The sequence below is a fragment of the Elephas maximus genome, chromosome 25 (assembly GCF_024166365.1).
Source record: "Elephas maximus indicus isolate mEleMax1 chromosome 25, mEleMax1 primary haplotype, whole genome shotgun sequence".
Classification (NCBI taxonomy): Eukaryota; Metazoa; Chordata; class Mammalia; order Proboscidea; family Elephantidae; genus Elephas; species Elephas maximus.
In genome coordinates, this window is record NC_064843.1 from 52866383 (window position 1) to 52880032 (window position 13650).

The following is a 13650-nucleotide window of genomic DNA, read 5'->3' on the forward strand; positions in this document are numbered from 1 at the left end:
GCCATACATCGATGTCAAGTGTATAATTTCTTCTGGGGCTTTATCAGGTACTGCCCAGAGCCATGATTACACGGTGCAGGGAACTTCCTCCTCCTGAGCAAGTCTGTCTTTAGTATCATCTTGATAACCACTTCTTATATATAAAATCAAAAGGAAAGTCTTGTTTTTCTTGTGTGCTCCAGAAGCACTAAATGTAACATTTAGCAGCAATTTATCAACTGAAACTATTGCGTTTTTAGCTGCCACTATCATTTTTCAAAGGGAAGCGATTTTATTCCTTCTCTTTTTTTTAAATCAAGAAATAACTCCCTCTCTTTCCTTTTTTAAACGCAATTTTGATCAAACTGCAACTGAAATTTTAGGACTGTCCATACTAACCATGAAGTCATGTACTAAACTCAACTTTCATCTTTCTGGTGTGTACACCCACTGCACAGGGATAAGACTTGAACAACCATAACAGCAGTGGATGGATAGGTATGATTTCTGGAAGAAGCCACTTTACAAACAAATAAGCAAAAAACAAAAACAAACAAACAAAAAACTCCAAACTAGACTTTAAAGGTAATTTATTAGTCTGAGAAGAGGAGTCACACACTATACCCAGTAATATGCTTCTTTTATTTTTGTGCCTTTATGTTAAAAATATACTTAAACAAGAACCAAAGATATTATTGAATTTTTCCATAAACTTTGCTTTCTTATTTACAGTGTTACATTGTAAATAACATTCCATTGTACACAAATTCAAGGCGGCATTACTGTCTGTCCTCCTCACGCACCCTTCCATAATATAGTGCCTACAGCGCATGGCTATGCAATGTTGAAGCTTAGAAGAGCTTGAGGAAAAAAGTACAAACTTTATCAATAAGACTCTTACTTAAAAAGGTCCTGACCTTAATTCTCTGCTAGATTGTTTCATTGAAACCATTCTTTGTTACAGAAAAATGCCCCATATGAGGGATGAGAACAACAGTTTAAGCTACCACAGGATCCACTTAAACTGGTTAACAAATAAAAACACTTTATTACTTATTACAGTTATTAAATGGAGCACGACCACTGTCAAATCATTTAAACAAGCAGATTGACTCTTCATTTCAGACACATCAAGGACAGTTGGTACCTCTTTACGAAATCAAAATTATTTTCTGCAACTTTAGGTTTTACTTGTAAACAGTTAGAGCACACATTTTGTAAAGAAGATTTAATTGTTTCCGTTTTAGTTTACACAATAAGGAGGAGTTTCTATTTCATCAAGGAAGAAGCAAGCACACACGCTGCGCGCGCGCACACACACACAGCCACACTCAGTCACACTCACCCGCCATGCGTCACTAAAAGCTAGCTACAGCAGCACTTGTGCCTCGAGTGGTCCACGAGGTTACAGGAGGAATTATAAAAGGAGGAGGATGAAACGTCCAACTGCAGTTAAAAAGCCTGGAAAGCTGAGGTTCTGAAATGTCTTCAGGTGCTTCCTGCTCACCTGGAAGAATCAGTTCACTGGGCTCTCCAGGCGGCAAACCCCACCTTCGATTGCGATGGATTGTCCTGCCACCGCACCGGGAGGGAGTCTTGAAATGTGGGTCTGCAGAGAGGGAGACAGGGAGAGTGTGAGATGGCCTGCCCGTGTCCCCCTACAACCAGTGAAGGTGGAGGAAATACCACAGCGTTATGGCTTCACTTTTCTTCTGCGCATCCACAGGCCCTGGTGATGGTAGCAGAAGACTCTGTTACTGAGCAGCTACTACATTCTAGACACAGCGCTAGCAACTGGAGAGAAGTGACCAGGATCCCCAAGGCCCCTGACAGCACAGAACTTATCGCTTAGGTGCTGTTCAGAACAATGATGTTTGGTGACAACTGTATGTATTGAGATTATTCCAGCTATCTTGAAGCTAATAAATTATATACATTTTGGCCTCTAAACATTCAGGAAATTAAGAATACTTGATCAATGTTTATACCCACAATGTTTTCCTTCAAGGACTTAAGTAGCTTACAAAAATTTAGACAATACCGTAACCTAAAGTAAGTGAGAAAATGAAAAAAAAAAAAAAAAGACAAAAAAGAGCTTGTAAAATAAAAAGACAGGAGCAAGAGTAAAATTCAAAATCTAGGCTATGGAGTTGTGCACCCTTGCTGGAGGCAGGCTGCTGTCCTGTCTCTCACCTTCCTAGGGTTCATGACCAGCTATATGATTCATGTAGTTTACAGGATAAAAGCAAACTAACTGCACAGACAAGAATAACTGTTCTTGGTACTGGGACCATGGAACAATTTTTCCTGTGGCTCTTCATAAAGAGGGCACAGTGTACACTGGGAAGAGTGAAGACATCGACTCTACAACAAAGAGTTTCGTAGGGCTGAGTGTTATAGTATCACTCAGTGGAGGCATGGGCTGGAGGCCCGAGTGGAAGTCAGTAAAAGCTGTTCACAAAGGGTCAGGATGACGTTAGCCAGGAATTCCTTTTTTTGATGGTCTGGCTTAATCCAGGGATAGATAAACATCGGGAGTTTCTAAAAGGAACAAAGTGACTTCATGTCCTTCAGGTAATCCTCTCTAATTCTGCTTTTCTAAACAAGCTTTTCCTAGGGACTGAACTGCAGTGGGAAACCCTGGTGGCATAGTAGTTAAGTGTTATGGCTGCTAACCAAAGGGTTGGCAGTTTGAATCTGTCAGGCGCTCCTTGGAAACTCTATAGGCAGTTCTACTCTGTCCCATAAGGTCGCTATGAGTTGGAACCAACTTGACAGCAACAGGTTTATGGAACACAGTGAGTTCAAGTCCCCAGAGAGTGGCTGTCAGATGAGGTTGGTGAGTTGGCCAAGCCTAGGGTAGGACTGATGTCCTCTTATGCAACCAAGAATGAAATAAACATACGTTTTAGGTGGAATAACAGTAAGCTAGTTGTTTTATAGTTTGAAGGCAGAGAGACATTATTTTCTGGGACCAAATGGACAAGGTTGATTAGAACAGCTGATATAAGTAAGCAATTCGGAAAGTTCTGGAGAGCAGGAACTGCTCCCTGGGTACTAAGTTTTTCTCTGTGCAAGCCATCAAGCGGTCTGTAACATACAGGAGTTAGGTCAGTTGACTTTGCAGTGCCTAGCTACAGCAAGACAGGTCTCTGTGATACCTCCGGGGATTCAAAGATCCCTTGAGTTCACTGACTTGAATCAGGCCTCTGGGAACCATACCCCAGAATCTGGCCTCATTATTGCATCTGATGGCCAAACTTGGGTCTTATCACACTGATATATTTTACCTTAGAACTTGTGGCTTTTTTGTTTCTTGATGCCTCATTTACCTAGAGGGAGGAGTGAGAAGGGGAAAGGATGCTGTTTGTTTCTACTACCCCTGTCATATCAGGCACATAAAGCTCAAACCCCACAATTTGGTGGGGTCTGTGTTGACGGGGTCACTTTTTCAGAAATTCACACGAAGTGAGAGAACTTTTTTACCCCAGGCATCATCCGCCAGTTTTTTTAAAAAGGTGTTCTTAAAGCAAAAAAAAAAAAAAAGGTCCCTGAGAGAACAGAAGCCCCTCAAAGTCAATTTTACCCCAATCTCATTCTTTTTAGTCATGAACATAGGTATGCAGCTATGATAGGGATTAAAAATAAAGCAGAAACGATCATTTCCTACCTGGTCCAGAACAGCTCTCTATAAGATGCCAAGAGATGGGGCTAGCTAGGAATTACTCCATGATGTAGATACCCACAGGGGGAACCACACAGTTCTGTTTATAAATAGGTTTGAATTTTCCAATCAGGTTGATTAAAATATCTGCCCTTTGAAAGATGGCTCGTGGGAAAAGCCAACAGCATATTTCCCCCAGAGATTTTGGGAGAAAACAATGGGAACTCCTGGCAATCCTGGTGGTCCAGGGTACAGAGAATAAAATAATCGTTTAAAAAAAATCAGTGATTTACTAGGTTCAACCAGATGGCCTGCATCTTGACCAGGGGGATGGATGTTGGTCTTAAAGCAACCAATTTCCTGTTGACCAAGGAAAAGACCCAGAACTAGAAGGAAGAAATTGCTGTCTAATGGTCCGGGGAGGGGGGGGGGGTGGGGGGTGGGGGGCTGACAGCAATCCCTTGAGGTTTGCAAAAACAGTGACAGCCAATCCAAACTTAACCTCACCAAACCCCTCACCAAATTTACAACAGAAGAACATATAAATAAACTGAGTAAAGACACAAAACATCAAAGAGGCAGGGGAGAAAAGAAAAGGGGACTGGAGAAGATGACAATGGTCATGAGATATTTATTAGCAGTACTTGGGCAAAATACTTCAAAAATACATTCAGGTTTATATAAATTAAACTGTTTACATAAAACAGTTAGAAATGCTCAACTAGACAAACTAGTTGTTAAGTTTAACTTCTCAGGATTCCCCCTTTCCTACGTCATCATCTAGTCAAGAGGGAGGATACGCTGACAAAACACAAGAATGATCTTTGTGTTGAAGAGAAGAAAATGGTTAACCATCCAAACGTCAACACTTCACCAGTTTCATCCAGCAAAGTAATCTGATTCATCAGAAAATAAGTGACTTTTGTCTGAGAAGTTTTGAGCCAAGGTGTATTTGAAGCTTTTCTGCGGATATTTCAATGTGAGCAGAGGGTGTTTTTTAAGAGTGTCTTATTTGGGTATTTATCTCCAAAAATTTTTTTTTTTTTTTGAGAGAAATGAGTTTGAACTTATCTTGAGCTTAAAAATAGACCACTTCTACAATGAACTTTGATGTCAGCACTTAAAGGTACAAGAAAGTATTTTATATTGAGTGACGTCTATGGACTGTGCAAATTCTCAAAGTATCCAGCGCACGTAATAGCTTATCAAGGTGACTTTAAAACTGTTTAAATAGCACACATTACTCTTAATGTATTTTCACTGGAATTTGCAATTAATGGGAGATAACACGTGAAAATCATATGTGAAAAAGCAAAGGCTGATCAATTTTGGCTCCTCTCCCTCCACTCTGTGCCTCATGTCCCACTCTTATGCCTTGATACACATGGTTTCATGCCTCTAATATCCTTTTCTGGTCCTTTCTCAAAAAACTCCTTCCTTGACCAGGCCTCCACTCAACCCAGAAGCCCTCCTTCTAGCTCCTATAGCACCCGTCTGCGTATTTTTTCTACCAGGATGCAAACGTCTTATTTCCTGACTGCATGTTAGTTTTTAGGTCCCTGTAACTGAAAGTCATTTGAAGGCGGGAGCTTGTTTTCCCCACACCTCTGTGTTCCCTGAACCTGTCAAAGTGCTTGACACAGAAGACACACTCTGGCAATGCTCATTGAGTGAATAAGTCCCTGAAACATACTTTCCTGGGCTATGTTTACATGCACACAGAATCTCAAGTGTTTTCACTAGTATGATAAACCTGACTGGTAAAAGAGTCAAACTAGCTTGGCACATCAAAGATTCTTTTAAAGTAGATTAAAAAAGTAGAGGCACTAAATTTTTCCACTGTCCAAATTAATTGTGCTGATAGAATACGGCTGGAGCTTTAGATTTCTTAGTTGGTAACAGCTCCACATCAATGAAATCCAATGGCTTTGTAAGTTATAGTCTCCGCCCTCTTGTTAATTCCCTGAGCAGCAAAGACAGATCCTTGAGGTTAACACTCCTTGAAGAACTATCAACTTCTATATAGACTATTCAAAGCCAATATTCTTAGGGCTGTATCTCTTTACAAAACCAAACACATTGTATTAACAACACCTTTAGCCTGAGAATTTCGAAATGAGAAAGTCAAAGCAAGAAAAAAAAAAAAAAGGTATTACATAATTACTTAACCTTCTAATCACAATCTAAGTAGTAGCTAAGATTTCCTTTGATACTCATGTCTTTAAATCTTATAAGACCACCTTAGTAATTGTTCTTGTGTGGTTTCTAGGAAAACTACAAACATACTATTTAATTGTAAAGGTCACAAAGCCTTTATTTAGCGATGTTAATCCTCTGCCTCTCTACTCAACATACAACCATCTTTCCACTTTTAGGAAATTTGATCAAGATCTGCCACAAGAGTCAAGGGAAGATTCTCTTAAGTCATTACCCTCCTTTGGTGGGGTCAGGAAAACAAAATCTAGACAGGCACAGTCCAAAAAAAGCTCTCGGAAATGTTTTGTTCACGGTTTCACAATTCTGAGGGTTTGGTTTTCTGTTTTTAAAAAAGTATAGAGAGCTTGAAGCAAAATACTCCAGTCAAAGCAGTGTAGGCATTTACAAAGAACAAATGACAGTGAAGAAAAAAAAGAAAAAAACCACTTAGCAGCGGAGAGACTTAAGAAATAGCATTTCGAAATAGAGTGGAGGTGTTTTCATCACCTGGTGCAGCTAAAAGAAGTAGACAAAGCATACAACATTTTATGTCCAGTTCTAAAGTTAATCTAAAGAGACAGTTTATCATAATGACTATGACCATGGCTTGCAGAATCCAAACACCTTGGATTTGGAGCCATCTCCTCTTCTTAGACACACAGCTAGAATATATTTCCCAGCCCGCTGTGCAGTTAGGTGTGTCTACACAGGACTAGCGTGATACCACCGGGCCTGGCAGAAAATCTTCCTAGGCACCATTATTCTCCATATTCTTTTTCTGATGTCCTTGAGGCCCATCTGACAGAAGGAGCCTGGAACTCTGAGTCACTACTTGGAGGAGAGTCTTCCACCTATCAGGAACCCCAATTTTGGATTTTATGTGAGTGAGGAACACACTTTTACTGTGTTTGACCTACTATATACTTTGGGGTTTGCTTGTTACAGCAGCTGGTGTTATCTTAACCAATATTGGTCCAATCTAGGCCTGTGTACTTACTTGCTGTGTGACCTCTGCTGCTTACTTAACTTTGCGAGCTCCCATCTTTTTTAAAAAGAGTAACATTTACATCACAGAGCTGATAAGGACTACATGAGATACTGCATGCAAAAAAAGCATACCTCAAGAACTGTTAGGTATTATTATTATTATTATTCAGACAAACACATAGTGATAACACATTGTCCAACACAATCTCTATTATATATTATTGGATGTTCCAGAATTGAGAAATTCTATTTGAAAAGTTTTATAGTCTGCAAAAATATAATAAGATGTTTTAATGAAAAATTTGTTACACGCCAATAGGTAAAACTGAAGATTTATGGGCATTTTTAGGCAGCCTTTTTGATGTTGCTGATTTGCTGCTACCGATAAAATAACTAACAGTTGTTAAGTATTTCCCAACTGTGAAGGGTTTGATTGGGGGACAATGGTAGTCCAGTGCTGGCAATTCTTGCCTTCCACGCAGGAGACCCAGACCTGACTCCTGGCCCATGCACCTCAGGTGCAGTCACCACCCATTTCTAAGTGGGGGCTTGCGTTTTTCTATGATGCTGAACCGGTGTCAGCAGTGTTTCCAGACTAAGACAGACTAGGAAGAAATGCCTGGTGGTCTACGTCCAAAAATCAGCAAATGAGAACAGTCTGATCCCACTGTGCGTGGGGCTACCATGAGTCGGGGGCCAACCCGACACTAGCTAAAAACAACTTCAACAAAGAGTTTGATCGTATACCAGCTTGCTGTATTACTGAACTAAGTCTCAGAAACAATCAGCTCAACATGCTTGGGCGCTATGAAGAAAACCAAAGTGGTATAATACTGGCCAACCGCCTTCAGGGAACCCGAAATTTTGTTGGAAGACAAATGAGTAGAAAGCCACTAACAAAATCACATGACCATGCGCTATAAGGGTAGGATACCCAACCATAAACACCACAGACGTCCAGAAAGGGAGGGGACAGATCAAAGGAACTAGGACCACTTCTGAAGGCTGTGGCATTGGAGGGGCAAGGAAAACTAGAGACAGTGGGATGTGAAATGGCCTGCTGAGCCTGAATCAGGAAGAGGTAACAGGTTTATTTGGTTTGGGCCATACACTGTCTCCAACTTTAAAAAAATTAATAGAAAATATTAAAAAATGGGGAGGTTGCACCCAAGCATCTTGCTTTCTATCTTCTCTTGAAAAATCTGGCAACCTTTGTGTGGTGAAATGAACTCCTTTATGTGGACTTTTGCCTTGGTTCTTTGGAAAAACATTTTGAGAGCCCTCCCCTCCCCTGTACCAAGCCCTGAGGAGTTACCTTTGCCCTAGTTTTATACCCCAAAGGGTTTGTTACATTTCCTAGGTAAACTGTAAACAGTGGTTTGATATTTTATCTGGCCCTGGGCTGCAGCCTTCCCTGTGATTGGTAAGCACCTTGCAGGGATTGGCCAGTAGACTATGCAAATGAAGTATCTGTGGCCTACCTAGAGGGAATTGGTCAGTTCATAGCCCTGGTGGGATGGCTGTGCCTTGAAATTGGCCAGCAGTTTGTATATATACACAGTCAAGCCCACAGAGGTTTCAAAGACATAAAGAAGCAGAAAGACAAGAAGCAGGAAGGAGAAAGAAGGGACTGGCAGAGAGAGAGAGAGAGCAGGCAAGGAACCTTCTAAAACAGCTGTAACACAGGTCAAGGGATGCAACACTGAAGATGGTGACAGGCCCAGAAGGGGCCCTGCAGCAGAGCGGGTGGTGACAGATGGCAGGGCCAAGAGAAGCCTGTTCTGAGGGGATGGAGAGGAGCCTGTCCTGAGGGGGAGGAGAGGAGCCTGTCCTGAGGCACCTGAGAGGAGCCTGTCCTGAAGTGGCTGAGAGGAGGCCTGCAGGGCTGAGAGGAGCTGAGAGAACTGTCCTGCACTGAAGAAGGTAGACTTTGCCTACATGCTGCCTGATGCTGATCCTGATACTGACCTATACCCTGCTGCTTCCTTAATAAACCACTTAACTGTAAGTAAGCTCTGTGAGCTCTGTGTGGCCACTACAATGGAATTGAACCCAGCAGAGAAGTAGAGAGTGCTGTGGGAGGGACGGCTGGTGTCAGAATTGGTAGAAAGGTTGAATTGTAGAGGTATGTCTGACCTCCACCTCATAGGGGATGCGCCTTGGGCTGATCTTCATCTGCATCATCCCCCTTTTAGTTAGGTCGGTTCTGACGCTGGCGTTACCATTACCACCACCGTTTTGTACCTTGCATTTCCTCACCAAAGCAAAATGGCAGCTATCTTCTTTAGAAAGGCATTTTTGGCAAGTTTTTTTTTCTTAAATAATTTTTATTGTGCTTTAAGTGAAAGTTTACAAATCGTCAGTCTCTCACACAAAAACCCATATACACCTTGCTACACACTCCCAATTACTCTCCTCCTAATGAGACAGCCTGCTGTCTCCCTCCCCTCTTTCTTTCTGTGTCCATTTCGCCAGCTTCTAACCCCCTCCACCCTCTCATCTCCCCTCCAGGCAGGAGATGCCAACATAGTCTCAAGTGTCCACCTGATCCAAGAAGCTCACTCCTCACCAGCATCCCTCTCCAACCCATTGTCCAGTCCAATCCATGTCTGAAGAGTTAGCTTCGGGAATGGTTCCTGTCCTGGGGCAATAGAAAGTCTGGGGGCCATGACCACCGGGGTCGTGCCAGTCTCAGTTAGACTATTAAGTCTGGTCTTATGAGAATTTGGGGTCTGCATCCCACTGCTCTCCTGCTCCCTCAGGGGTTCTCTGTTGTGTTCCCTGTCAGGGCAGTCATCAGTTGTAGCCGGGCACCATCTAGTTCTTCTGGTCTCAGGATGATGTAGTCACCGGTTCAGGTGGCCCTTTCTGTCTCTTGGGCTTGTAATCACCTTGTGTCCTTGGTGTTCCTTATTCTCCTTTGATCCAGGTGGGTTGAGACCAATTGACGCATCTTAGATGGCTGCTTGCTAGCGTTTAAGACCCCAGACACCACTCTTCAAAGTGGGATGCAGAATGTTTTGTTAATAGATTTTATTATGCCAATTGACTTAGATGTCCCCTGAAACCATGGTCCCCAGACCCTTGCCCCTGCTACACCAGCCTTCGAAGCATTCAGTTTATTCAGGAAACTTCTTTGCTTTTGGTTTAGTCCAATTGTGCTGACCTCCGCTGTACTGTGTGCTGTCTTTCCCTTCACCTAAAGTAGTTCTTATCTACTATCTAATTAGTGAGTACCCCTTTCCCACCCTTCCTCCCTCCCCCTTCTCGTAGCCACAAAAGAAAGTTTTCTTCTCAGTTTAAACTATTTCTCAAGTTCTTGTAATAGCGGTCTTATACAATATTTGTCCTTTTGCAACTGACTAATTTCACTGAGCATAATGCCTTCCAGGTTCCTCCATGTTATGAAATGTTTCACAGATTCCTCACTGTTCTTTATCGATGCGTAGTATTCCATTGTGTGAATATACCATAATTTATCCAGTCATCCATTGATGGGCACCTTGGTTGCTTCCATGTTTTTGCTATTGTAAACAGTGCTGCAATAAACATGGGTGTGCATATATCTGTTTGTGTAAAGGCTCTTATTTCTCTAGGATATATTCCAAGGACTGGGATTGCTGGATGGTATGGTAGTTCTATTTCTAGCTTTTTAAGGAAGAACCAAATTGATTTCCAAAGTGGTTGTACCACTTGACATTCCCACCAGCAGTGTATAAGTATTCCAAATCTCTCCACAACCTCTCCAACATTTATTATTTTGTGTTTTTTGGATTAATGCCAGCCTTGTTGGAATGAGATGAAATCTCATTGTAGTTTTGATCTGCATTTCTCTAATGGCATGATAGTGAACATTTCCTCATACAACCGTTAGCTACCTGAATGTCTTCTTTAGTGAAGTGTCTATTCATATCTTTTGCCCATTTTTTAATTGGGTTGTCTTTTTGCAGTTGAGTTTTTGCAGTATCATGTAGATTTTAGAGATCAGGCGCTGATCAGAAATGTCATAGCTAAAAACTTTTTTCCAGTCTGCATATAGTCTTTTTACTCTTTTGGTGAAGTCTTTGGATGAGCATAGGTGTTTGATTATTAGGAGCTCCTAGTTATCTAGTTTTTCTTCTGCCTTGTTAGTAATGTTTTGTATACTGTTTATGCCATGTATTAGGGCTCCTAACGTCCCTATTTTTTCTTCCGTGATCTTTATCGTTTTAGATTTTATATTTAGGTCTTTGATCCATTTTGAGTTAGTTTTTGTGCATGGAGTGAGGTATGGGTCTTGTTTCATTTTTTTGCAGATGGATATCCAGTTATGCCAGCACTATTTGTTAAAAAGTCTGTCTTTTCCCTATTTAACTGTTTTGGGGCCTTTGTCAAATATCAGCTGCTCATATGTGGATGGATTTATGTCTGGATTCTCAATTCTAGTCCATTGGTCCATGTATCTGTTGTTGTACCAGTACCAGGCTGTTCTGACTACTGGGCGGTATAATAGGTTCTAAAATCAGGTAAAGTAAGGCCTCCTACTTTGGTCTTCTTTTTCAGCAATGCCTTATTTATCCAGGGCCTCTTTCCCTTCCATATGAAATTGGTGATTTGTTTCTCCGTCTCATTAAAGAATGTCGTTGGGATTTAGATTGGAATTGCATTAAATGTATAGATCGCTTTTGGTAGAATAGAGATTTTTATAATGTTAAGTCTTCCTATCCATGAGCAAGGTATGTTCTTCCACTCATGTAAGTCTCTTTTGGCTTCTTGCAGAAGTGTACTGTAGTTTTCTTTGTATAAGTCTTTTACATGTCTGGTAAGATTTATTCCTAAGTATTTTATCTTCTTGGGGGCTACTGTAAATGGCATTGATTTGGTGATTTCCTCTTGGATGTTCTTTTTGTTGGTGTAGAGGAATCCAACTGATTTTTGTATGTTTATCTTGTATCCCGATACTCTGCTGAACTCTATTAGTTTCAGTAGTTTTTTGGAGGATTTCTTAGGGTTTTCTGTGTATAAGATCATGTCATCTGCAAATAGAGATACTTTTCCTTCTTCCTTTCAAATCTGGATGCCCTTTATTTCTTTATCTAGCCTAATTGCTCTGGCTAGGACCTCCAGCACAATGTTGAATAAGAGTGGTGATAAAGGGCACACTTGTCTGGTTCCCGATCTCAACGGGAATGTTTTCAGGCTCTCTCCGTTTAGGGTGATGTTGGCTGTTGGCTTTGTATAAATCCTCTTTATTATGTAGAGAAGTTTTCCTTTTATTCCTATTTTGCTGAGAGTTTTTATCATGAATGAGTGTTGAACTTTGTCAAATGCCTTTTCTGCAACAATTGATAAAATCAAGTGATTCTTGTCTTTTGTTTTATTTATGTGGTGGATTACATTAATTGTTTTTCTAATGTTGAACCATCTCTGCGTACCTGGTATGAATCCCACTTGGTCATGGTGAATTATTTTTTTTGATATGTTGTTGAATTCTATTGGCTAGAATTTTGTTGAGGATTTTTGCATCTACATTCATGAGGGATATAGGTCTATAATTTTCTTTTCTTGTGGTGTCTTTACCTGGTTTTGGTATCAGGGATATGGTGGCTTCATAGAATGAATTTGCTAGTATTCTATCCTTTTCTATGCTCTGAAATTCCTTTAGTAGTAGTGGTGTTAACTCTTCTCTGAAAGTTTGGTAGAACTCTGCAGTGAAGCCGTCTGGACCTGGGTTTTTTTTTTTTTTGTTGGGAGTTTTTTGATTACCTTTTCAAGCTCTTCTTTTGTTATGGGTCTATTTAGTTGTTCTACCTCTGTTTGTGTTAGTTTAGGTAGGTAGTGTGTTTCTAGGAATTCATCCATTCCTTCTAGGTTTTCAAATTTGAGTACAGTTTTTCATAGTAATCTGATATGATTCTTTTAATTTCAGTTGGGTCTACTGTAATATCGTCCATCTCATTTCTTATTTGGGTTATCTGCTTCCTCTCCTGTTTTTCTTTTGTCAGTTTGGCCAATGGTTTATCAATTTTGTTGAGTTTTCGAAAAACTAGCTTTTGGTCTTGTTAATTCTTTCAATTGTTTTTCTCTTTTAGTGGTTTTTATTTAATTTAGTTCAGCTCTAATTTTTATTATTTGTTTTCTTCTGGTGACTGTGGGTTTCTTTTGTTGCTCTCTTTCTATTTGTTCAAGTTGTAGGGATAGTTCTTTGATTTTGGCCCTTTCTTTTTTTGGATGTGTGCATTTATTGATATAAACTGGCCTCTGAGCACCGTTTTTGCTGTGTCCCAAAGGTTCTGATAGGAAGTGTTTTCGTTCTCATTGGATTCTCTGAATTTCTTTATTCCATCCTTAACGTCTTCTATAATTCAGTCTTTTTTGAGCAGGGTATTGTTCAGTTTCCGAGTGTTTCATTTCTTTTCCCTGCTTTTCCTGTTATGGCCTTATGGTCAGAGAAGATGCTTTGTAATATTTCAGTGTTTTGGATTCTGCTAAGGCTTGCTTTATGGCCTAGTATGTGGTCTATTCTAGAGAATGTCCCATGTGCACTAGAAAAGAAAGTATAGTTGGTTGCTTTTGGGTGGACTGTTCTGTATATGTCTACGAGGTCAAGTTGGTTGATTGTGGCATTTAGATCTTCCATGTCTTTATTGAGCTTCTTTCTTGATGTCCTGTCTTTTACTGAAAGTGGTGTGTTGAAGTCTCCTACTAATATTGTGGAGCTGTTTATTTCACTTTTCAATGCTGATAGAGTTTGTTTTATGTATCTTGCAGCCCTGTCATTGGATGCATAAATATTTAATATGGTTATATCTTCTTGGTGTATTGTCCCTATAATCATTATATAG

At 40.5% G+C, this 13650-nt stretch overlaps 1 protein-coding gene across 11 annotated transcripts in view; it reads right to left on the bottom strand.

The window, feature by feature from the left end:
- Window positions 1-507: 507 nt before the first annotated feature.
- Window positions 508-13650, bottom strand: part of TASP1 (taspase 1) — a 353923-nt gene continuing 340780 nt past the window's right edge. For 5 of the 11 annotated variants that reach the window (XM_049868969.1, XM_049868966.1, XM_049868967.1 and 2 more), the window contains one exon: window positions 511-1588. In XM_049868969.1, coding sequence (XP_049724926.1) covers window positions 1496-1588 — 93 coding nt within the window. In that variant the 3' untranslated portion in view covers window positions 511-1495. Of the gene's footprint in view, window positions 1589-13650 lie in introns of all 11 variants that reach the window. The other 6 variants (XM_049868962.1, XM_049868961.1, XM_049868963.1 and 3 more) reach the window with 3 other exon arrangements.